Genomic DNA, 25,523 nt, shown 5'->3' on the forward strand with positions numbered 1-25,523 from the left:
TTGTTGTACATGAATGTCTGGACATCAGCGATGTTACGTTATGACATCAGTGTGAACGTCAACGCTGGTAGACTTTCAGACACAACGTCACAAGATGTTGTGTCTTTCATGTCTTTTTGTTGACTTTGTATGTAATACGTGCACGTTGGGCATTCGTCTTGGGCGCAATACAGGACTGAAAATAATCAGAACCATCTTCCTGTTTTGGTCCGGGAGGCGGACACCCTCTCTACCTTTAAGAGTAGACTTAAGACCTTCCTCTTCGATATAGCTTATAGTTAGGGCTGGGCCAGCTCTTAGTTATGCTGCTATAGGCCCAGTCCGGGGGACAAATGACACACTGAGCTTCTCTCTCCTCCCCTCTCCTCTCCTCTCCATCTGTATACATTATGCCTGTATACATGCGCCATCTCTGCATGTCACTGACTTACTTCTTCCCCGGAGTCCTTGTGCTTTCTAGTCCTACAGGCTCCCTTGGATCCTGGCCGCACCCGGGTCGTGGATCGTGGATGCACCTACTGCCATGGCCCTGCCTGACACCCACCACTACTGTTGCTAATATTAGTCATATCTCTGTTACATACGTTCCACTACTATTATTGTAATGCATTACTACATACTATCCTTACCGTTAACCACTACTACTGTTATCACTAGTAATCACATTTCCATTATGTGCATTTCATCATTATTGCTGTAATACCTCTTTATGTACTTTCACTCCTGTCAACCATCTATTATAATTGTATACATTGTGATCTCGTTGATCTGCTCTGTACATGCGACATCTATTGCACGTCTGTCCGTCCTGGGAGAGGGATCCCTCCTCTGTGGCTCTCCCTGAGGTTTCTTCCGCATTTTTCTTTTTTGGGGCAAGTTTTTCCTCACTCGAATCGAGGGTCGAAGGACAGAGGGTGTCGTCTCTGTACAGATTGTAAAGCCCTCTGAGGCAAACTGTGATTTGTGAATTTGGGCTATACAAATAAAATTTGATTTGATTTGATTTGATTTTGAAACAAACAGCACCACACCTTCCCCGTTCATTCCTCGACTTCCTGGTATTAAAATACTCAGATCTTTGTGGTTATGCCGCCCACAGAGCGTGAGCACTTGAGACTTCTGTTGACCAAGCCGGCTAACTTCCTGTTTAGCACCCAGTTGATTTGAATGGGGATAAAATAATTTAATCGTGCATCTCTTCTAGACTTTACAACTGTTTATTGGACCGAATGATCAAATCAGGACAGTGAAATGAGTCATGTCTCAGGGTTGTGACGCTCAAAAAATGTATCCGACATTTAATAGACGCTCCTTCACAATAGCTTATAGGAAAAGTCTTCTGGGCCTCAGTGCACCAGTAACCCTAACCCACGATGTAATTACACAGTTTGACCACTCTATGAAAACTGGCTTCAAAGCCTGGAGCTCTTCATCGGTGGTTGAGTGAGTCTTCCTTGTGGAGTCCTACAAGTCTCCATCTTAAGTCCCATTCTTTTCTACTTGTACCTGCGACGTATCGGCCAAATCATTCAAAAATACAACACTGCTACGCTGACGATGCGCAGCTCTCCTCTCGGATGGTTTCTGTAAAGTAGAATAACAAACTCTGCTGTTACTGGACAGAAGTGTTACGGTTGCAGTTTACAATGAAGGTGAGGAGATAAGACAGACAAACTGTCGGCTGAACCCGTTTACATCTTTTGTTCTGACTGATAATCAAAGTTCTCATGACAAAACAAAAGAAACACATAAATCTTCTTCATCGGAGCTGAATGAAGACACACAGACCGGTTTGAGTGTTTTAATAGGACAATGTTTTATTCTATGTACTCAGACACTAAAACCATGGAAGCTTCTCTTTTTTAATATTATCCTCAGTAATTCATATTTTATCAATAAAACACAAGCTGTAAACAAAAGTATTAATTATCATAATCATCCTCAAAGTTTCTTCAGTGTACACAACATCATGTAGACTCTCTGTCCGACATGACGGCTGGTCCGAACAAACGCATGCATGTTTAATCTCTTTAGAAAAATATCATGTGAAAAGAAGACAGAAAAATAAGATGATTTACTTCACCATAAAGAACAATTACAGCACGTATGCACTAGCAACAGCAATAATAATAATAATAATAATAATAATAATAATAATGATAATCCTTATTTCTTTCTTTTATAACCAAAAATCATGAATAGGGTCCTCAAAAATATGTTTCTATATTTTCCCTTCATCTCTAAATTCTTTACAAAAACAACAAGAGTATAAACTAAAAGCAGTCGGTTGCATATGTCACATTATAGGAGCAGCGATGACGACGTCTCCATCTTCATCACAGACACAACAAAGAAATCAACCTGCTTTTAATTCAGTTCCACATTAAGTTCCAGCGCCGAGACGAGAAGAGTTGTTACAACCTTCTCAATGTATTTGCATCAGACGTCCACAAATGTTTGAGAGCTCCAGCTCGTCCAGATCACACCAACGTATCTGCTGCACTCCACAACCCAACACACACCGTCCAACTGTGAGCAGACATCCAGAACATCCATTCAGGTGATGACGGTACAGGTGAGACAGTCACAGAGAGTTCAGACTGATACAGAAGCTGTAAACATCTCACTTCCTCTGTTTCCTGTGATAACCAGTTATTAATGTTGTTTCTGTGATAACGAGGTAACTTTGTTGTGATTTCCAGATAACAAACTCTGTTTTATATAATTTATCATCAACGACTTCATGAGATTCATGAGTGGACTATGATGAAAACAGCTGTTGTTATTGTGTCTGACATAAATAACTCACGATCTCCATAAAACTACTAAATATTATTTAACTGGTTATCAGGAAAATGTAGGAAGTAAAATGTTGGAGCTGTTCAGACAGAGGTTTGAACACAGATACTGATGAACATCTTTACATTCGACCATTTTCATAACAAAAGTCACAAGTTTTAAAGTGAACTAACGAACTCTGTCCATCAGTAACTATACTTCAGTGTGAGACAACATGGAGCTGCTGGGTGACGTGTTTCCATGCTAACCCTGAAGTTAGCATCACTCTGGTTCCCTCTGTGGGATTATTGAGTTGGATTATTACAGAAAATAATCTCTGTGACAAACACAAATTTATGATACTGACACATTTTGTTAAACAAGATAATCTGCAACAACGATGTTATATGTTCAGCCTGTAACACACCTTATTTCACACAGTTCACTGAAAACACGTTCAACACACCCACACTTGAGACGAGTGAACAAGATGTGCTAACATGCTAACATGCTAACTGATTTCTGGGTTCAGGACTCCCTCCTGCTGCACTTTATTAAAATACAGTCAACTAATAATGTAATGTTTACGCTCGACTAGTCACCAGATGTATGTTAGTTTAACCTGTATACAGTTTAATTATAAGAAGATCTGAACGTGTCATTTGTAAGATATGGCCAGAACTAAAGGTTAGAACCAGAACTACAAGTTGGAACCAGAACCACAGGGGGCAGCATCACTGCTAACTGCTGCATAGTATACTCAATGCTGTAGCTATCTTTGGCTGTAGCGTCTGTAGCTGCTGTTAGCAAGTAGTAGAAGTGAAGACGTGTGGACAGACTGGGACTGAACTCAGCCTCTGAGAGAGACGGAGGCACAGTACAGAGGCGATTTACAGCTGCTCTGACCAGGACTATGACTCTGAGGACGAGATGACACGGTAGGTGAGGACAAAGAGAGACAGAGAGAGACAGGAGAGGACAGGGGAGGGCAGAGAGAGACAGGAGAGGACAGACAGAGAGAGACAGGATATTTCCACGTTACTCTGTACACTGAGGACTGATTTGGACAGAACCAGAGGTGACTGTGGAGACAACCAACATTGTTCTGGTGACTGTGGTTCAGTTTGTGTCCAGTTTGAATGAAGCTCGTCTGAGTTCAGTCACAGACAGAAACTTGAGCTCAGACGGTTTATTTTAATGTTCAGAAGGAAAATATGAGTCAAAATATTTCTTTCTTCACATTCAGTGAGGTCATGTTGTCGACTTGTTCGGCTCAGGAGTGAACTGGCTACTTTTACATCTCCAGCTGAAACTACAGGCTGTCAGACTGTCACCTCTGAGCTACACAGCGCTGTTAGCGGCTAGCTGGTTAGCATGCTAACTTCAGTAGACATCTCTGAAACCCAGAACAGAGGCGACTTATTTTAGATGATTAAATTGAAATATAGCCATATCTTACAAATTGCTCTGACTCAATAACTCGTGGACACAGGATGGATTTAGATGTTTAGCTACTGCAGAGAAATGCTACTGCTAATGCTAATATTAATTCACTGAAATATCAACAGACTTTGGAGTTTTGTTACGTAAAGGACAGGAGGAATATTAACTTACTGATTCTGACAGTTAAAGAAATGATTAAATACACTTATTCATTCAGAGAGTGAGATGCTTATGCTAGCCTAGCTTAGCAGAAAGACTGGAGGCAGAGGGAAACAGCTAGCCTAGCTCTGTGTAAAGTTCAAAACACTGACATACACATATGAAGTTCACTAATTAATCCAATTTGTAACATCTCGACATAAAACATGTAAAAACAACAGTTTTTAGAGGAAATTAGGCTACATGCTGGAGCTAGGCTAATTGTTGAACAAGAGCTATACTAGGCTAACCACGACCTGACTCCAGCTCTGACATTAACACACTAACACGAAGTTGATATTTGTTAAAATATCCTAAATTTATGTAATATTTTTTTTACTGTCAGAATCAGTGAGATGAAAGTTTGAGAGTTTTTCATTATTGTAATCGTAACTTTTAAAAGCGACGTAATATTTAGAGATGACCGTTGCGTATTTGGCGACTTACTGCTGGTAAATCACATAAAGCTGAAGACATCAGGTATCATCTGTTTTGATCCTGCTGTAGCTCCCAGTCTCTCCGTTAGCTGCTGAGCTAATGCTACGTTAGCTAAGATTAGCTAATGCTATAAATTCACAGATTGACCGAACAAGCTGCCGCTCAGCTCTGATTCTTAAAAAAAAATCAAAAAAATATGGACGTAATGAGCTTTAAACTAAAACTGAGGATATCAGACTGTTAAGTACCATCTGCTAGCTTAATGTGTCGCTCAATACGTTAGTACTCCATCGCTATCTAGCTAACGTACAGGGCTAGAAAATAACGTGCACAGGCAGCTAACACTATAATAAATATAATTTATTGACCAACAAACTTTGAACGTCAGACAGACGCTGCGTTTGTTAACTTTTAAAGTATTAGAACAATACAGAGTCATTCAAACAGACAGCTGTTGGTTTTGTAGTTTGGCTAACGTCAGGAAGTGAAAACAGTTTATAAATCTACACTGTGTCCATCCTGCTGGATCTTACGGGACAGCTGGTCGTGTCAAGGTTGACATTTTATGTTTTAAGGGGGTTCAGTTTTATAGTTATTGGCTACATATTTAAATTGTGACGGCAGCTGTCAGTACAGCATGTGGCTAACATAAATCATCTGTTAGCTTGTAGTGACGTTCAAGAGTCAAATCTGCCCGACACAGTGCCTAAAGTTAAGCAACAGCATGAGGCAACACGTGTGTCAAAGAAACCTGCAGGCGAGACAACGAAGACAAAAGACAGAAACAGTTTCTCGTCACAAACTGACATCAACGTTTTTCATGATGGCGGTTCTGATGAGTTCATGTGTCTGTACAGCAGAGAGGAAGTGGGTCAGCGCCGACTGAGAGGTCAGGTACAAAACTGGAATACAGAGTCAGGACCAGCAGTCGGGTCACGCACACATTCAGTCAGATCTGCATGCAGACGAACGTCCCGACACACCGATCCATGCACTCAAACACACACACAGATACTGAACATGCTCAAAGGTTCTACGTCAGAGCTGCAAGTACAAAACCTCCTCCACTAAATCAGCTACTTGAAGGAGAAGATCCTCGTTTAAAGAAGAACACTTGTTAGCCATTTTATGCTACGTTAGCCCTGATCCAGAACTCAGCTACGTAACGTCATGTTGGGTCGTCCTGGTTGTGAGCGAGAGCGGCTCTGAGAAGAACCTGCAGCTCATGACGACCCAGATTTCTTCTCAGGCGGTGACCTCGACTGATTATTACGGGTCAGGTGAAGAAGACCGTTAGTGTCTGATGTGGAACCAGAAGTCAACGGTGGGTTATTTTCATTTACTGACGTAGTGAAGTTACTTCATGTAAATAACACAAGTTACGTCGTATGTAACATAACATACTGATGTGAACAGAAGGTGTGATGGAGCTGCAGCTGCCATTTTGTTTTGTGACCTATTTAATGGTTAACGTTGGACTCTGCTGTTACTCTTTGATTTGGTCTGTAAATACAAAGTAAATACACATATGAACACATTAATAACTCATTATAAATACAAATGAGTAAATGAAAAAATAAATATTATAAATAGCAACATTTTAATAAATACATATAATGAATGAAATTGAAGTAAAAAACAACAAAACAAAATTAGATGAAAATCAAATAAAAATAAACAGTCCTCCAGTACAGCACAATACATCAGAAGACATTTTTTAAAACTTGCATAATTTATTTGTTTAAGTTTATTAAAGTTTTCTGGTCAGTTGTATTTTCTTTAAAAGTCTTCATCACATTTTGGCTTTTATTTATTTTCTGCTTTAATGTTTCACTGTGACGTAAAGAAATCAGACCGATTCTCTGTAACCTCACCAAGATATGAGATCTCTGCTAAATGAAGCCAGGCTGGCAGCCCGGCACCATTTCTATCTGCTGGTACGTCTCCGTTATCGACTAAATGAATGAATAAACTAAAAATAAAATATGGATCTGGTTCTCTCCAGTAATACACAGAAATGATTAAATTCTGGAGGGTTATCTTGATACTGACCTCAGCGTTTCTTGATGTTTGCATAGTAAACACTGTGACAGTGATGTGAGGAGCGCTGTGGTCACAGGTTTGTAGGTAACCCGGACGTTTTGTTGATCCGCGGGTCCGTAAAATTAATTATGGGATGAATGTTAAAAATATGAACTCACCAGAAGGTTGTCGATTTCTTTAGTAACTTTAAGGGTGGAAAAAATATATATTCAGTATATATATATATATCGGTATATTACCGATATTGTAACTGTACGAGACCCATATTTACGTTTCTTGTTGCGACCTCTGGTGGCTGTAGCAAATAATCTGCAGCGAAAGAGGAAGTCAGGTAAAGTAGTATGAAGTCCACATCGGGAGGAGGACCGGGTGGAGGGTTCCCAAGAGACCACCAGTCACGTGAAATAACTTACATAGTTAAGTTACGCCATGTACGTAGTGATTTTAACCCAAACTTGGATGTTTTCTTCAACAGAACCAAGTCGTTTTGTCACCTGAACCAAAGTAAACTGTGAGCATAGGAAGATGTTCGGTCCACTTCAACAGTCATGTTGTTTGTGAGTCACTGGCAGTCGACATGTTCAGTTGTTCAGGTGTGAACAGCCACATGGTGAGATCATATTGTCAACACTAGTCCCAGTAGTTAATGAATCGTATGGTCGTCTGATCCAGTTAAGTTTGACAGGAGAAAGCGGGTCAGGACTGTGATATAAAGTTCTGAATCAGGGCTAACACGCACAGAGACAGATGAGAAGATAGCTTGGTAAACTGCTAGCTTAGCTGAGAGAAAGCTAATGTTAAGAGAGAAAAACAATCGTCCAACAACTTTGAAACTATTTACTTTACATATTTAATCTTATTTGACACAAGAGGAAACAGGAAATGAGACGTTTTTAGGAGCCGTTAGCTCTGGAAGACGTTAGCTTAACTCCTTCAACTTGTCAGTGGTCCTTTATGTGTTGACATCAGTGTAGTTTTTAGCAGAGCTCCGTCTTTACTGTAACTACTAGATCAAGTCAGTTTGTTAAGTTTAAGACAAAGCCACGAATCACGTTAGCTTTAAGGTCTCAACACCTGACTCCTGAATGTATCGGTAACTAGCTTGTTAGCTAACAAGACACAAGAGTTGTTGGAAGGTTGATTAAGCTAGGCTAGCAGTTTTCCCTCACTTCCATTGTTTGTGCTAAGCTACATTGAAGACGATGGTTAGCAGTGTGCTTCACACAATGTCACATTTCCTTTAAAATGCATTTAAATTCAAGAAATCTATTTTAGCTTTCTTTGAGTTTTAAGACTTTAAACATACAGGATTTAAAAAGAGCAGGAGATCAGAGATCAGTCATCAGAGATCAGTCATCAGAGATCAGAGATCAGTCATCAGTCATCAGAGATCAGAGATCAGTCATCAGAGATCAGTCATCAGAGATCAGTCATCAGTCATCAGAGATCAGAGATCAGAGATCAGTCATCAGAGATCAGTCATCAGAGATCAGTCATCAGAGATCAGCGATCAGTCATCAGTCATCAGAGATCAGTCATCAGTCATCAGAGATCAGTCATCAGAGATCAGAGATCAGTCATCAGAGATCAGTCATCAGAGATCAGAGATCAGTCATCAGTCATCAGAGATCAGTCATCAGAGATCAGAGATCAGTCATCAGTCATCAGAGATCAGTCATCAGAGATCAGAGATCAGTCATCAGTCAGAGTGCTGCCATGTTCTCTCCTCAGATGTTTGACTGCTGGAATAAAAATCTTTCCTCCAAGACGAAAGAAGAAGTTCTGACCCGGCTCAGCTGAGAACACAATGACTTTTCCTCCAGCAGAGGTTTGAGCTATTCAAGCTAACCGGTCACATCCAATCGTGGACTCGTGATCCAAACCCGACCGTCTGAGTCTGTTGTGGTGTGGGGCCACCAACCCCGACCCCTGACCCCTGACCCCCTGCCGCCCCCCCGAGGGGGTGTTGTCATCTAGAGTGCGGACACCCGGACGATGTTGGTCTGGGAGTAGTTGGTGGAGCTGGTTGAGTCGTTGCCTTCGGGCGTGGTGCCGGGCGGCGTGGGCATGCTGATGACGGCGGCGGTGGTGTACCGGTCCTCACAGTTCAGAGGGACCGTCTCCTCAAACTTGGCATTCAGACTGGATCGACTGGAACGACTGCAGAGACAGAAGAGACAGAGACAGACAGAGACAGAGACAGAAGAGACAGAGACAGACAGAGACAGAGACAGAAGAGATGGAGACAGAAGAGATGGAGACAGAGACAGAGACAGACAGAGACAGAGACGGGGTTAATGAAGATATATCTAACAGGCTCACTGATCAGCAGATACATGATCAACACCTCGTTCACTCAGCCAATCAGAACTGTTTGATCCTGTGTGAGATGATGATGAGGAGGAGCAGATCTTCATCAGTGGTACTGAGAGCCGGACAGAAACAGGAGGAGGCTGGAACAGAGTCCAGTCGGGTTCCCAGCTGTCCATGTTCAGGAGAAAGTTCCCAGAACTCCCACAGCTGGACATGTTCTGGATTCCTGCTCAGTGACTCGACATGAGAACACGGTCACATGACCTCTGCTGCCGTGTGTGTGTACAGAGTGTGTGTGTGTGTCTGTGTGTGTGTGTCTGTGTTTGTATAAAGTGTGTGTGTGAGTGTCTGTGTGTGTGTGTTTGTATACAGTGTGTGTGTATGTGTGTGTGTTTGTATACAGTGTTTGTGTATGTGTGTGTGTTTGTATACAGTGTGTGTGTGAGTGTCTCTGTGTGTGTGTTTGTATACAGTGTGTGTGTATGTGTGTGTGTTTGTATACAGTGTTTGTGTATGTGTGTGTGTTTGCATACAGTGTGTGTGTGAGTGTCTGTGTGTGTGTGTTTGTATACAGTGTGTGTGTATGTGTGTGTGTTTGTATACAGTGTTTGTGTATGTGTGTGTGTTTGCATACAGTGTGTGTGTGAGTGTCTCTGTGTGTGTGTTTGTATACAGTGTGAGTGTCTGTGTGTGTGTGTGTTTGTATACAGTGTGTGTGTGTGTGTGTGTGTGTGTGGGTCTGTGTGTGTGTGTGAGAGTGTGTGTGTGTTTGTATACAGTGTTTGTGAGTGTGTGTGTTTGTGTGTCTGTGTGTGTGCGTTTGTTTGTATACTGTGTGTGTGTGTGTGTGTGTGTGTGTGTGTTTGTGTGTCTGTGTGTGTGTCTGTGTGTGTGTATTACTGCAGTGAAAGTCTCCTCATGTTGTCACATCTCAGCCTGTAGCTTGTGTCCTTCGCTCTGATTGGCTGAATCATAGTTCAGGTGAGCTGGAAGTACATTAAACTTCAGGTAACCATAGAAACAGTACTAGTGTATCACACTGCCATACCACCAAATTACTCAAAGACCCCTGGAAAATCCTCAAGGACCTTTGGTACCTCACAAGGGTCTCCTGGAACCTCTTTAAGGAGGTCAGGACCTCCTCTACAGCATCTAACACCTCCCTAAGGATGAACTTCACACTTCCTCTGGGACCTGTAGGACCATCTCAAGTACCTCTGGAACTTCTTCAGTGTTCCAGGAACTCGAGTGTTCGAGAACTCAAAACTGGACTTTTGATACATCCACCTACTTCAGGACCATTAGAACATTCTGTACTAAATTCCTGAAGACTTCTGGAACCTCCTCAAGGACCATGGACTCTTTTCTAGACATCAAGAAATCTATAATCTTAACAAAGATCTCCGAATCTCCTCAAAGAGTTCTGGAACCACAGAAGTGCCTCTAAAATCTCTTTAAGGCAGTGGGCTCACCAGGAGCCTGTTCCAAGCGTCCCTGGGATATACTCGAGGATCACTGGAACGTTTTCAACAACCTCTAGTAACTTCTACAACCTCCTCAATGAGGTTTGAAAACTTCTAAAGATCACCTAAATCCTCATCAGTGGCCCTTGGGACATCTTTAAGGCCTTCACATCCTCCCCAAAGTCCCCTAACATCTTCTTAACGGCCTTTGCAAGAGCATGAGCCACCACCCTCCCGAAACATGATGTATAATATAACATAATATAATATACATAACTTTATCAAGAACCTATGAAACCTCTCAAATTTCATAGGTTAGGACCCCTGGAACTTCGTTAGACTTCGTTTAAAACCTTCTCCTGAGACTGTGTGAATGTTGTCGACGCTTGTTGACTTTTGAAACTTGGTGTTTGTGTTTCCTACCTGTTGGTGAACGGTCTCTCTCTGATCTGGATGGTGCTCAGTTCCTGGATGCTGCCCCGCAGGCCTACAGACATGTTGGAGTTGGGGACGTTGAAGGTCTTCCTCTTCCTGCGGGCGCAGCAGGAGGTGAGGCCGTGAGGTGAGGAAGACGAGGAGATGGAGGAAGAGTGAGACACCTGCTTCACCAGAGTCACGTCCCTGAAGCTAGCCTCGTACGTCTTCTCGTCCACAAACTCATGGTTCTGAGGTGGATACAGTGGCAGGATATTAGAGGACATTAGGGGGAAACTGTTGCTACTTCTGACAAATGTGTGTACAAAATACAGTGTGTGTGTTTGTTTGTGTGTTGTGTGTTCACCGTGGTCTTCTCCAGACAGTGCAGAAGGTGATGATGATGCACGTCGAAGTTGGGGTTGGCCTTACACACCAGCGCCTGTCCTGCTTCCTTGGACGCCTTTAGGGCACAAACACAAATCACATGTTTATAAAGTGAGCCTGCTATTGGACACGCCTCCACCCCACCTGGACCCACAGCCCGCTGCGACACACATGGACAGGGCTAATGTTCTCACCACCTTCTTAGAATCATTAAGAACGCTTCATCTGTCCAGGTTTTTACCCACAATCCCCTCCTGGCACAGCGTTAGTTAGAAAGTGACGGATTGCTCACTGGTTCAAACTCAGGCCACCGACAGCAGCTGTTCAGCAGCTTCACACTGCTTCTCTAAATGTCTTCATGTTTCTGTTTGTTTGTTTTGACTCAAGCCTCATTTGACCCAAGAGAGCCACCGTACTCATACTGCTCAGAGGTTCAGAGTGAATGTGACGCAGTCGGACTGACAGAGGGACTGGAGACGCTACAATCACGGGTATGGTTATTATTTGTTATTTACCTAGTTTTATTGTGTGCTTTCATCTCCCCGATGTCCGCTCTAAATATATATAACCGCAGTAAACTCCTGAACATCGCAAGTGTAACTTCACACTTTGTTTCTGAAGTTATACGTGATAATCACACCTGGCTGAAGGAGATCCTCTGGGACGCTGACCCTAACAATGGAGACGGGCCTTGCCGAAACTGCAGGAGGAAGAAACATTGTGGAAAACGGGCCAGGGTACAAAACAGACTGCGAGCGAGTGCACACCGTCCACATCAGTGTCCTGCTGGCTAACATTCAATCTCTGGACAACAAGCTTGACGACATGAGGGCTCGGATTTGTTTCCAGAGGGACATACAGGACTGCAACATATTCTGCCTCACCGAGACGTGGCTCTTCCCTGCGGTGCCAGACCACGCCGTTCAACCAGCCAATACATTCTCCGGGTTTTGGATGGACAGGACGGAAGAATCGGGAAAATCTAAAGGTGGTGGAGTGTTTTTCATGACCAACAACAACTGGTGTGACCCTAGAAACGTCTCGATGTTGTCTCGTTCCTGTTCGCCTAACCTGGAACATCTAACGCTACTCTGTCGCCCTTTCTGCCTGCCCGGGGAGTTCTCCTTGGTTCCCACTAACGGAGTTTATATTCCAACACATGCGGACACGGACACTGCTCTTTCCACTCTTCATGACACCATCACCAAACACACCGCCAAATACCTGGACACTGCTCTCTTTGTCGCTAGGGATTTTAACAATGCAAACCTCACTCGGGTTTCAACACATCTCATGTCCAACCAGGGGAAAGAACACTTTGGACCACTGCTACGCACCATTTAAGGACAGTTATAAAGCATCATCTCTTCTGGCTTTTGGGAAGGCCGACCATGCAGCTATCTTCCTCACGCCGGTATACAAACAGAAGCTCCAGCAAGTTGCTCCAGCAACGCGAGAGGTCAGACGCTGGTCCGCCCAATCAGAGGCTACGCTTCAGGACGCGCTGAGTGACGCTGACTGGGACACGTTCCAGTTGAGCTCTGATGACGTCGACATGTTTACGGAAGTGGTGACGTGTTTCATTTCCACACTGATAGACGATATCTGTCCCATGGTAACTCTTAAAGTTTTACCCAATCAGAAACCATGGGTTGATTGGTCTGTTCGTAAGGCTTTGAATGCACACACCGCCGCCTACAACGACGGTCTCAGGTCCGGCAACATGCCAGCCTACAAAGCGTTGTCCTACGAGCTAAGGCGAGAAGTGAAAGCTGCTAGGAAGCGATACAGGGACAAAGTGGAGGCTCAGCAAGGACTTCGGACGATCATGGACTACAGAGGAGGTACGAACACCCCGGCAGTCGTGGACCCCTCACTGGTGGAGGATTTAAATTCTTTGTATGCTCGCTTCGAGAACAGTAGCGTTAGCGCCGCTAGCATCACGGCTAGCATAGGCAACTCTACCAGGGAGGACAGCCCCCTCTCCCTCTCAGAGCATGACATCAGAAGAGCTCTGAGACGAGTGAACTGCAGGAAAGCAGCTGGCCCAGATGGCATCCCTGGGAGGGTGCTAAGGTCATGTGCTGACCAGCTAGCTCCAGTGTTCACCTCCATCTCCAACCTGTCTTTGGCTCACTCGATCGTCCCCACATGTTTCAAGTTCTCCACTATTGTCCCCGTACTCAAGAAGACCAACCCAGCCTGCTTAAATGACTATCGCCCTGTAGCTCTCACATCTGTGGTGATGAAGTGCTTTGAGAGACTCGTTAAAGACTTCATCAGAGTACTGATGACGCCATCTCCCGTCCTCCATTCCACCCTCTCCCACCTGGACATCGGCAAGATGAACTATACACGTTTGCTGTTCATTGATTTCAGCTATCTGTTTAACACCATAGTTCCCCTCAGACTGGTCGCCAAGCTCAGGGATCTGGGGCTGAGCTCTTCACTCTGCTCCTGGGTCTTGAACATTCTGACCGGCAGACCACAGGTGGTAAAGATCGGGAATTGCACCTCCAGCACCCGCACCCTCAACACTGGTGCCCCCCAAGGCTGCGTCCTGAGCCCCCTGCTCTACTCCCTGTACACCCATGATTGTATAGCCACACACAGCACCAACACCATCATGAAATTCGCGGATGACACAGTGGTGACATGCTAAAACCAAAAGACAAGAAACCAAATGTGCATCTGCAGGCAGGGAGGAGAGAGAGTGAGAACCACACTGGGGACTGGGTTTTAAAGCCTTTGGAAGCACCAGGCTCAGGTGCGCCTGATCAGCCTTGTCATCCAAACCAGGGCAGCAGCACCTCTGCAGGGGAAGACAGGTTAAAGGCCAGCAGGGCCGTGACAGGACCTAACATGGTCAACCCACATAGTCTCAGAATCAGAAACAGACTTATTGCCAAGAAGGATTTTACACCAACAAGGAATTTGTCTAGGTGAATAAGGTGCATACATTGAAGACAATAAACAATAAACAAACAGTGACTATAATAAATATAAAAAATAAAAGATGTACAAATTCTGCATTAATGTAATGCAAATATTTCAAGGGTGGTGGTGGATTTGAGTGCCAGAGTGCCAGAGTCAGTGTCAGTGTCAGTGGGGGTGGGGTTGGGGGTCCCGGGACTTGTTGAGGATCCCAACTGCAGAGAGGAAAAAACTGTTCATGTGGTGGGCGGTTTTGGTCCTGATGGACCGCAGCCTCCTGCCAGAGGGGAGAGTGTCAAAAAGTCTGTGACCAGGATGGGAGGGGTCGGCCACAATCCTACCTGCACGCCTCAGAGCCCTGGAGCTGTGCAGGTCCTGAAGGGATGGAAGGTTGCAGCCAATCACCTTCTCAGCAGAGTGTATGATGCGCTGCAGTCTGCTCTTGTCCTTGGCAGTGGCAGCAGCGTACCAGACGGTGATGGAGGAGGTGAGGATAGACTCGATGATGGCAGTGTAGAAGAGCACCATCATTGTCTTTGGCAGGTTGAACTTCCTCAGCAGAGAGTCGTCACTGTGGTTGAGGAGGGGAGGGACCCAGAGGTGTGAAGTGGAGAGGCCCAGGGTCCTGCTGAGCTGGGGGTGGGGGGGTTGTTGCGATGGGAGAGGGTGTCGCGGGGGATGGTGTCAGGACTGTCCCTTTGTCTCTCAAAGCGACAGTAGAATTCGTTCAGATCATTTGCAAGTCGCAGGTCGTTGACGGAGTGGGGGGGTTTAGGTTATTAGTTTGTAATCTGTCTGAGCCCCTTCCAGACAGACCCAGAGTCGTTAGCTGAGAACTGGTGTTGGAGTTTCTCAGAGTACTGTTGTTAAGCTTCTCTCACCGTCTTGCTAAAGCTGTACTTCTTAAACCTGTCCCTGACCCCACTCCTGAACGCGTCCTCCTTTTGCAACCTTAGCTGTCTGAGTTTGGCTGTGAACCAGGGTTTGTCATTGTTATAACTCACCCTGGTGAGTGATGGGATACAGCAGACTTCACAGAAGCTGATGTATGACGTCACAGCCTCTGTATCCTCGTCCAGACTGTTGTTGACAGTCCTCAAAGCATCCCAGTCTGTACAGTCCAAACACGCCTGCAGGTTCCCCACAGCTTCACTAGTCCTCTGCTTTGACGTCCTCACAACAGGTTTGCAGAGCTTTAGTTTCTGCCTGTATGAGGGAATCAGGTGGACCATGACGTGGTCGGAGAGGCCCAGTGCAGCGTGGGGGACGGCGTGATATGCACCGCTGACTGTGGTGTAGCAGTGATCCAGAATATTGTTATCTCTGGTCGGGCAATTAATGAACTGCTTGAATTTGGGTAGTTCATGGCTGAGGTTACCTTTGTTAGTCACCAAGCACAATCACCAATGAGTCCGGGTTAGTCCGCTCCACGCTCTGTATCTAGTCGGCTAGCATGCGCTGTGCCTCCTGCACGTTAGCATGCGGTGGGATGCAAACACCGACCAGAATGAATGAAACAATCTCACGTAGAGTAGATTGTGGTTGCAATTTCATTTCACTGCTGCTGTACTTGTACAATTGCAGGTGACGAATAAATCTTCAAATCTTGAATCTTGAAATGGAGCACAGGTACTGCCAAAGGAACATTCAGACATTTTAGGACATTTGCTCGTTACCCGTCTTCCCCAGAACCAGAAAACTAGACCAGAACTATCAACGTTTAGGGTTCCACCTGAGAACCCAGGAAGTCAGGAACTTGCCTCCTGGGGAATCAGCCATAGACCCTGAGATAGCCAGGATCACTCCTGGTGCCATAAAGGAAGTCAAGAACTTCAAAACCTGAAGGACTCTAAATAATAAAGTGACTTCCCAGAATCCTGGAGACCTGAACAGGAGTGAGACTGATACTGATGGAAGTGATGAACCTCACTGAACAAAGTGACACACCGGACTTCACTGGACCCAGAAGACCAGAGGACCATTCTGCTGCAGGTACTGAGACGAGTGATGTACAACCTCTGAGGACCCTGAAGCAAAGTGACACACCACACCTGTGACATCCTAACAGAAGTGATGAACCTCACTTGTGGGGACCATAACAGTGAAGTGAAGCACCTTCTTGACAGGGACCCTAAAGGGAATGATGTTCCTACACCCCAGGTAACCTAGTAGATGTCAAGCTCTTCAAGCCACAAACTTTCCTGGAAACGAAAAGAAAGTAATACATCTCGTATGGACCCTTGTAATGACCCTTGTATTGACCCTTGTATGGACCCTTGCAGACCCATCTTGGCTTTTTTCTGTACGATGTTCGTTTCTATTCTCTTTCAGTCTTCTGACTTGGGGGAAACATCAAACAAGCTGTTTTCCATGAATGTCCGACTGCTCCTGAGAAGTCAGAGTTCGTCCACCATCACCTCTGCATCACATTGACTCCGCCCCTGTGCGTGCAGCGTGGCTGGCTGGTTGACATGCAGCTCAGCCGGATATCAGTCCTTCACGCAGCGATGGAACCCAAGACCCGTAGTGATGATGTCATGAGCAGCACAGGCCAGTCAGTCAGCAGCCGAGCGGGAGGGCCAATCAGAATGCGCGAACAAAACACAGAAGAAGAAAAGAAGGAAACAGAGGAGAGGAAGAAAGAGGCTGAGATGTGGAGGTGAGGAGGGTTTGTAGACGAGGCTGATGTTTCCTGGTCATGCACAGGTGAGTTATTGTGATGGACTCAACCATAAAGATCAAGTGGTTTCTATGGCAGAGTAAAGCTGGAGACACAGAATGAAGAAAATAAAGTGACGCAGACGGACGGACGGCTCAACAGTAACATTTAAAAGTGAAAAAGGTTCCAGAAAAAGTAACATTTTTCATTTACTGGCTGCGTAACAGGACACTGCAACCAGAACCAGTCAGACTCTCAGTGCTGGATCAGTTCTGATGGGTCTCTTTGCTGAACACTGGTTGCTGAAGCTCAGGAGTACTGTAGTGTTTAGAGGCTTCTGTCGGAACAAACCAGCTGAAATTTGGACGTCTAATGTGATGAAACATGAAAATGATTGTTTTGCTGTGTGTGGGAAATATTTTGTCCAGTGGGAAAAATGTTACTGCTGAAGCACGAACAGAGTGAGGAAGAAACACAACGGAGGAGAAACATCCCTGAATGAAAACATGAGGAGTCATCCAGCATGCAGCAGCCTGCAGCAGCCAGCATGCAGCCTGCAACAGCCTGCAGCAGTCTGCAGCAGCGAGCATGCAGCCAGTATGCAGCCTGCAGCAGCCTGCATGCAGCCAGTATGCAGCCTGCAGCAGCCTGCAGCAGCGTGTCGGTTCACAGCTCGACGGGAGAAAGAAAACAGAAATCCAAAAAACACCAGCACCACCCGATGACGACGACTGCACGTCCGTGGTTACCTCCTCATCGAGGTCAATCAGCAGCCGGCTCTGTTTGTACTGCAAATAAGCGTTAGCTCCTCCGCTCTTCACTGCGTGAATTCTAGCAAGCCTGGTTTTCTGTTTGTGAACACATACAAACGTCCATTTAGCCCCTTGAGTGTTTACCGAGTGTGAGAAGCCAATGATGCAGCAGTGAAGACAAGAAGCAGCACTGCAGGACGATGGACACACAAAGAGCTGGACGAGGACGGACACTGAGGACGAAGTTAAAGCTTCAGATATGACATGAAGATTTGTTTCTCTTCATCTTCTACGTCTACTAAAACCTGACTGACTCTGAGATGAGTTTAAATGTTTCAGGGCTGATGATGAGCAGATAAATGAAGAGGATAATAACAACAGAAGAAGTTGTGTAACAAGATAATATCTTGATATCGTCTGTGGAAGAATGATTAGTTGTGAAAAGAAGATGAAATCAGAAGCATAATGATGTCATCGTGGTCATCCTCCGTATCCTTATTATAAGAGGAGAGTCACTGCTTATTATCAGCAGTCTGTGTCTGGACTAAATATATGACAAAGATCTTCAAATTATAAAACAGTTTTCAGTTATCGAGTCTTTAAAGACGCGTTAATGATTCTGACCAGACGTCTTTGTCAGTCGGTGGATTCAGACTCATGTCGTCTCGGTGTTGCTGCAGCAGACAGGACTCAGCTGCAGCTCTGAGTTCGCCTCCCAGTGGGACAAAGGGAAAAGCTCTGTTGGTGTTTGGAGGAAGTGAAGCCTGGACAGCTTCCTGTGTGTCCTCCTGTGGATTATCACAAGCTGACGTTTCTAAATTAAGAAAAAAGTGGGCGAAGCACATGAGACAGACTCTCCTCTGTCTGATCTGCTGCAGGGACACAACCAATACTTAACAAACACATTCATTTCATCCTGACACACCAACATGGAGACCGTCAGCACCACAACGGCCTCGTTCTCCAGGTGAAAGGTCACTGATGATATCAGCTGAGACCTGAGAGGAGCAAAGAGTTGGTGTCGGTCACCTTCTGCGCTCGTCTCTTCTCGGCTCTCTGGCTCTGGTGGTAGATCCGGCTGAAGTTGGAGACGATGACGGGGACGGGCAGCGCGATGACCAGCACGCCACTCAGAGAGCAGATGGAGCCGAAGATCTTCCCCATGATGGTCTTTGGGACCATGTCTCCATACCTGACACAGAGACAGTTAGAGGTTAGACTCCAGATCAACACTCAGGACGTCCATCAATCAATCAATCAATCAATCAATCAATCAGATTTCACTTGTGCAGCTAAATCATCATCAAGCCCCACCCACTGCCACATCATCATCAAGCCCCACCCACTGCCACATCATCATCAAGCCCCACCCACTGCCACATCATCATCAAGCTCCACCCACTGCCACATCATCATCAAGCTCCACCCACTGCCACATCATCATCACCATCTGAGTCGTGTGAAGACGATATCTGAAGACACTTCGAGAGAAATTCTTTAAATTAGGTTCAAATGTTCAATCGAGGATGAAACGATCTCAACTCATAACTGAGACGATTATTAAGATAAAACTTGACACAGGTGTTCAGTAAATTAGATTAAAGGTCAGAGGTTAATGAACTGTGACGTGTTTTATTTATAATCAATAAAATACATGAGTAACTAGAACTACCTCCTGTGCACCAGTCAAACAGTTCATTAACCTCTGACCTTTCATCTAATTTATTGAACACCTGTGTCAAGTTTTATTTTAATTATCGTATCAATTCTTGAGTTATGGCCAATAATCAGGTCAGGTCGTCCTCGAGTCCGACTGAACAGTTGTCCTGAAACGTTCTTCAGATATCGTCTTCACAACCATCAGACGGACATGAAGCCTTCGGTCACAGCTGAGCTGAAGGGACAAAAAAACATCATATGTAAAATACAAATACACAAATAAATACATTTGAATTTAAAAAATCTAAATTACAATAAAAACGTCCAGAACTCGTCTCCAGTTCACCAACGAGACAGAAACCAACAGAAACATCAGAACGTCCACAGAGTGAAACGACTGAAAATAAATTAAAATAAAGAAACTTTCGTCCTGAATCTGAAGTTAAAGGTTGAATCTGTGTTTTATCTGATTATTAACGATCAGGATCAGAACATGTGATCGATAACTCAAGTGATTAACAAGTATGAGAGTAACTAAGTACATTTACTCAAGAACTGTACTTAAGTACAAGTCTGAGGATAATTTCATAAAATACTTAATCGTTAGATAAAATCTCATTTTATGTTTTAAATGTAACTTTTATGAAACAGCTGCTTCTTTATTTAATCTGAGACGTGTGTCATTATAGAAACATACTTTATATTATTTATTATGAGTTTTATTCTTATATCTTCTTGATGAAACAGAATCTGTAGTCTGGAGTTAAACCTGAAGCAGATTAAAGAGTTAATCTCTGCAGGACGACGAGTCTGTTGACGTCCAACACGTCTGCACTCAAACTGACCATCAGTCTGCTGCTGACAGAAAATACAGCTTCAAACTAAATTCACATTTTCAGTCTCTCAGCAGAAAACAGAGCTGACGCAGCGTTTCAGTGTTTCAGTGTCTGGATGAAGCTGCAGTTCACTCAGCGGCCACACGGAGGAGCCAGAGACCTGCGTCGCCTCACTGTAAACACATCCACAGTGTGGACCTGAGGCCTCTGGAGGCTGCGTCTCTCCGGCCTACTTTGAAAACACGTCTCATTCATTATTATCACTCACAGTGTGTCTGATCGTCGGCCTGCGTTACCCAGCATGCTCAGCGTGCACATGGTCAGATGGAGGAGGACAGTCTCAGAGGGTTTCTGTCTCCATCAGGTCAGAATAAATACACAAACTTTATTCTGAACAGAAATATACAAACGTATAATCTGAGTTTATACTGAAGAATAACATGATGTCGTCTCTGAGCTCATCACACACACACACACACACACACACACACACACACACACACACACACACAGGAGCAGGTGAAACCTTCACTGTCTTCATCATCACCAGACTCCCTGAACAGATGTAGTGATGTTCTCTGACTCAGTCTGACTGATTCGTTCCTTCTTGTAAATTCAGCAAATGTTCCTGCAGCTGAAATGTTTTGTGGAACAAACTTCTCCTGACTTTCCATCAGCATGAGGGCGAATGACTGAACTTTACTTTGTGGGTGAACTGTTCCTTTAGATAATAGTGTGTGTGTGTGTGTGTGTGTGTGTGTGTGTGTGTGTGTGTGTGTGTGTGTGTCTCCTCTCATGTGTCTCCAAGGTGATGCTGAAGTGTGTGTCAGTGACTGATCACCTCGTCTCCTCCTACAAACCTTCAAACCTGAGTCACAGTGTTGCACACTCAGCCAATCAGAGCCCGCGACCTTGTGTGTGTGTGTGTGTGTGTGTGTGTGTGTGTGTCTGTCTTACAGTCAAGCATACAAAATTAGAGACACACTCAGAGTACAGGTGTGTGTGTTTCTGTTGTCATGTGAATGTGTCCTTCATCAAGGATAGTGTGTGTGTGTGTGTGCTCATTAACACACACACACACACACACACACACACACTCAGAGCATTGTGTCGATGCATTGATGAGGACGTCCTGATCGATCATTAACCCTCAGAGATCACCTCCTGATGGACCGTCAGTGTCAGTGACGTCACTTCTCCTCCTCTCCTTCTCCTCTCCTTCTTCTCCTCCTCCTCTCCTTCTTCTCCTTCTCCTCTCCTTCTCCTTCTTCTTCTTCTCCTCCTCCTCTCCTCCTCCTCTCCTTCTCCTTCTTCTTCTTCTCCTCCTCCTCTCCTCCTCCTCTCCTTCTTCTCCTTCTTCTCCTTCTCCTCTCCTTCTTCTCCTTCTCCTTCTTCTCCTTCTTCTTCTCCTTCTTCTCCTCCTCCTCTCCTTCTTCTCCTCCTCCTCTCCTTCTTCTCCTTCTCCTCTCCTTCTCCTTCTTCTTCTTCTTCTCCTTCTGCTTCTTCTTCTTCTCCTCTCCTTCTTCTCCTCCTCCTTCTCCTTCTTCTTCTTCTCCTCCTCCTCTCCTCCTCCTCTCCTTCTTCTCCTTCTTCTCCTTCTCCTCTCCTTCTTCTCCTCTCCTCCTCTCCTTCTTCTCCTTCTTCCTCTCCTTCTTCTTCTCCTCCTTCTCCTCCTCCTCTCCTTCTTCTCCTTCTCCTTCTTCTTCCTCTCCTTCTTCTTCTCCTTCTCCTTTTTCTTCTCCTCCTCCTCTCCTTCTCCTCCTCTCCTTCTTCTTCCTCTCCTTCTTCTTCTCCTCCTTCTCCTCCTCTCCTTCTCCTCCTTCTCCTCCTCTCCTTCTTCTCCTCCTCCTCTCCTCCTCTCCTTCTTCTCCTTCTCCTTCTCCTTCTTCTCCTCCTCCTCTCCTCCTCTCCTCCTCCCCTCCTCCCTACACCTGTACAGGTGACACACAGTGTCAGTTCACCAGACGGATGAAGAAGTAAAGAAGACGTATTCTTCTCTCTCTTCTCTTCTTCTGTGGTTTTATTCTCCTGATCCCTCAGTAACTCTGGAGCTTTGAGAGGATTTCCTGCTGCTCTTTCAGAATAAAAGCACCATAATAGAGCTGTTGACAGTTATTCAGAACGCGTTCGCTGCAGAGACGAAGGTGAGCTCGTCTTTCCTCAGTCACCTTCATCATCATCATCATCATCACACACCTTCACTGTATCGACCACATGAACCCCACAGAGACGCCTGTGTGTGTGTGTGTGTGTGTGTGTGTGTGTGTGTGTGTGTGTGTGTGTCAGGTCGTCCTCTGTCAGCACTTTCTGCTCCCGACAGACACGAGCAGAAAAACGATGTCAGATCCAATAAAAGCTGATGTTTTCTCCTCCAACAGCCAATCACAGAGCTTCACCTGCTGACACCAACAGCCAATCACGGAGCTTCACCTGCTGACACCAACAGCCAATCACGGAGCTGACATGTCACAAATTGTGAAAAAGGGAAAAAAATATATATATATTTTCACAAACTGAGCAGGTTCCTGTTGGACGTTTCACTGTGTTCCTCTGATGGACAGACGTGACGTGTCTCACCAGGTGTGACGTGTCTCACCAGGTGTGACGTGTCTCTGCAGTCTGCTGACTTCCTGTTTCTAACATGGCCGTTAGACTAGTTTCCTGTTTGTTTGTATTTTTCGTGACGACGTCGGTGAACACAGCTGCTCTCAGGTGTCTCCTGACTGCAGAGGGACGGTCTCTGAGACACAGTCCTCTGTTGGACCGCAGAGCAAAGACACAAAGGTAAATACACACACACACACACACACACAGTTATTTTACAGTTCAACTGCAAACAGCCAATCAGGTGTGAAACAGTCCTCTCTGTGTGTGTGTGTGTGTGTGTGTGTGTGTGCGCGTGTGTGCGTGTGTGTGTGTGTGTGTGTGCGTGCGTGCGTGCGTGCGTGCGTGCGTGTGTGTGTGTGTGTGTGTGCGTGCTTCATAAAGTGATGTCATGTCGTGCTCGCTGACTCTGAATCATTTATGCTTACATGTGACAAAACAACGCCTCGCTCTCACTGCGCCATTAACAGGAAGTGCTCGACAAGTAGACACACACACACACACACACACACACACACACACACACACTAATACAAATGCTATTTAGAAGCATATGAGAGTAAAATGCTTCTGAGAGGCCACATTCATTATAGATTAGCATATTCAATGTACTGTGTGTGTGTGTGAGTGTGTGTGAGTGTGTGTGTGTGTGTGTGAGTGTGTGTGTGTGTGTGTGTGTGTGTGAGTGTGTGTGTGTGTGTGTGAGTGTGTGTGTGTGTGTGTGTGTGAGTGTGTGTGTGTGTGTGTGTGTTTAACAGGCTGTTCACACTGATGTGATGGAGGCCGCTCTAACAACATACAGGGTTATGAACAGTTTATATTCATAATTAACAACACCTACAACAGCTAACAGGCTAACAGGCTAACAGCTAACAGGCTAACAGGCTAACAGCTAACAGGCTAACAAACAGAGGAAACTCCATGTTTAAACATGAATCTGATCCTGCCAGTGTACACACACACACACACACACACACACACACACACACACACACACTCACACACACACACACTTTCTGTCTTTGAGCAGAAACATGGCGTCTGTTTGTCAGTGATGGACGGTTTGTTTCAGACAGAGCAGGAAGTGACAGGAGAACGTGTGTGTGTTGCGACCTGAGTCACACGTGCAGCGTCTCTTTATGTAAAGAGAAGAAGAAGAAGCTAACGGACAGCAGAGGCTTTTATTCATCGAGTCAACACACACACACACACACACACACACACACACACACACACACACACACACACACTGACTTTAAGATGAATTCATTGTGCAGGTTTTCTAATGATGGTCAGGATCTTTGTGTCCGTCAGATTATTGATTATTGATTTATGAATTGAACTGTAACTCTGCTGAGACGTGACAAACTACATGATGTCGTTTTAATGTTTTAATGCATCATGAGTCAAATATCTGTAGAAGAACATTTACAAAACTGTTATTTTAAATGAAGCGTCTAACGTGCAGAACTCCAACATGAACACACAGGTTTCATTTTCAGTCGTGTGTGTGTGTGTGTGTGTGTGTGTGTGTGTGTGTGGATTGTTCTGGTCCACACAGTCTTCATGATGTTTGATCTACAATTTGTCCTTTAGAACATTTAAATAACATCAATTTACTGTATTCTGTCTTCATCATCATTATTATTATCAAACAATCTGATTCCCCTGAAGGATCACACACACACACACACACACACACACACACACACACACACACACACGCACACACACTCACACTGTATGATCTCATGTTTTAATTGTCGACAATCAAACATTACTGCACTCCGCTTCGGAGGACTCCTGGAGATTATTTCCTTTTTATTGGTGACTTTTTGAAACTCTGAAAAACCTTTTTGGACAAACAAAGATTAAGAAGTCGAGACACGACAGTGTTAATCTTTAAAATCTCTAATCTAGGGCCACCTACAGAACCTCTGGAATTACCAAAAAGACAGAGAGACCTTCTGAAAACCATGAGAACCACAACAACTACACTATAAACAAGCTTTAAAAATTTTAGACCAGAAGCCACAAAAATGGCTCCATTGCAAAATTTTTGAGAAATACAATTTGTTGACTTTTTCCAATTTTATAAAATTCTCTTTTCTGAAAGTAGTTTTTCAGTGCGTAAATGGACTGGCCCCACAAGCGATGTCTCAGATCTTTAAAAAGACAGACAACTGTAAGACAATGACAAGGAGCATAACCACGCAAAACTGTAAAATTCGAAGATGCAGGACAACATTTGGCCAATCATCTCTCTCAGTGCGAGGTACACACTTACATTAAATCCCAAACAGAACTAACGAGGTTTAGTGTGAAAGTAAAACTTTGGCTTAAGCAGCAGAAATGTGAACATTAACTTCTCTCAAGTCACTGTCAGTACAGCACTTTACTAATGTTTCATGCTAAATTTAACTTTTTTGTTTTAATCTGAAATTTGTAACTGCAGCTGTGTTTATTTATTCATGGTACCAACTCACTGTATTATCCACTGTATTTGTATCATTGCATTTATTGTATTCAGTATATTTTATTCTTTTCTAAAGCCTGACCAGGGACAAAGACTGCAAATTAGCTGAAGCTAGACGTCTCATAT

General features: G+C 44.5%; 1 protein-coding gene across 1 annotated transcript in view; it reads right to left on the minus strand.

The window, feature by feature from the left end:
• Nucleotides 1–1,797: 1,797 nt before the first annotated feature.
• LOC311252396 (A-type voltage-gated potassium channel KCND2-like) overlaps nt 1,798–25,523 on the minus strand; it is a 64,753-nt gene continuing 41,027 nt past the window's right edge. The window contains exons 2-5 of the mRNA XM_084345542.1: nt 18,852–19,014; nt 11,458–11,553; nt 11,100–11,341; nt 1,798–9,060 (exon numbers count right to left, since the gene is read on the minus strand). Of these exons, the coding sequence (XP_084201668.1) occupies nt 8,874–9,060; nt 11,100–11,341; nt 11,458–11,553; nt 18,852–19,014 (688 nt within the window). The 3' untranslated portion in view covers nt 1,798–8,873. The remainder of the gene's footprint in view (nt 9,061–11,099; nt 11,342–11,457; nt 11,554–18,851; nt 19,015–25,523) is intronic.

Source organism: Pagrus pagrus (assembly GCF_965226575.1).
Source record: "Pagrus pagrus genome assembly, chromosome: 23".
NCBI classification, from domain to species: Eukaryota; Metazoa; Chordata; class Actinopteri; order Spariformes; family Sparidae; genus Pagrus; species Pagrus pagrus.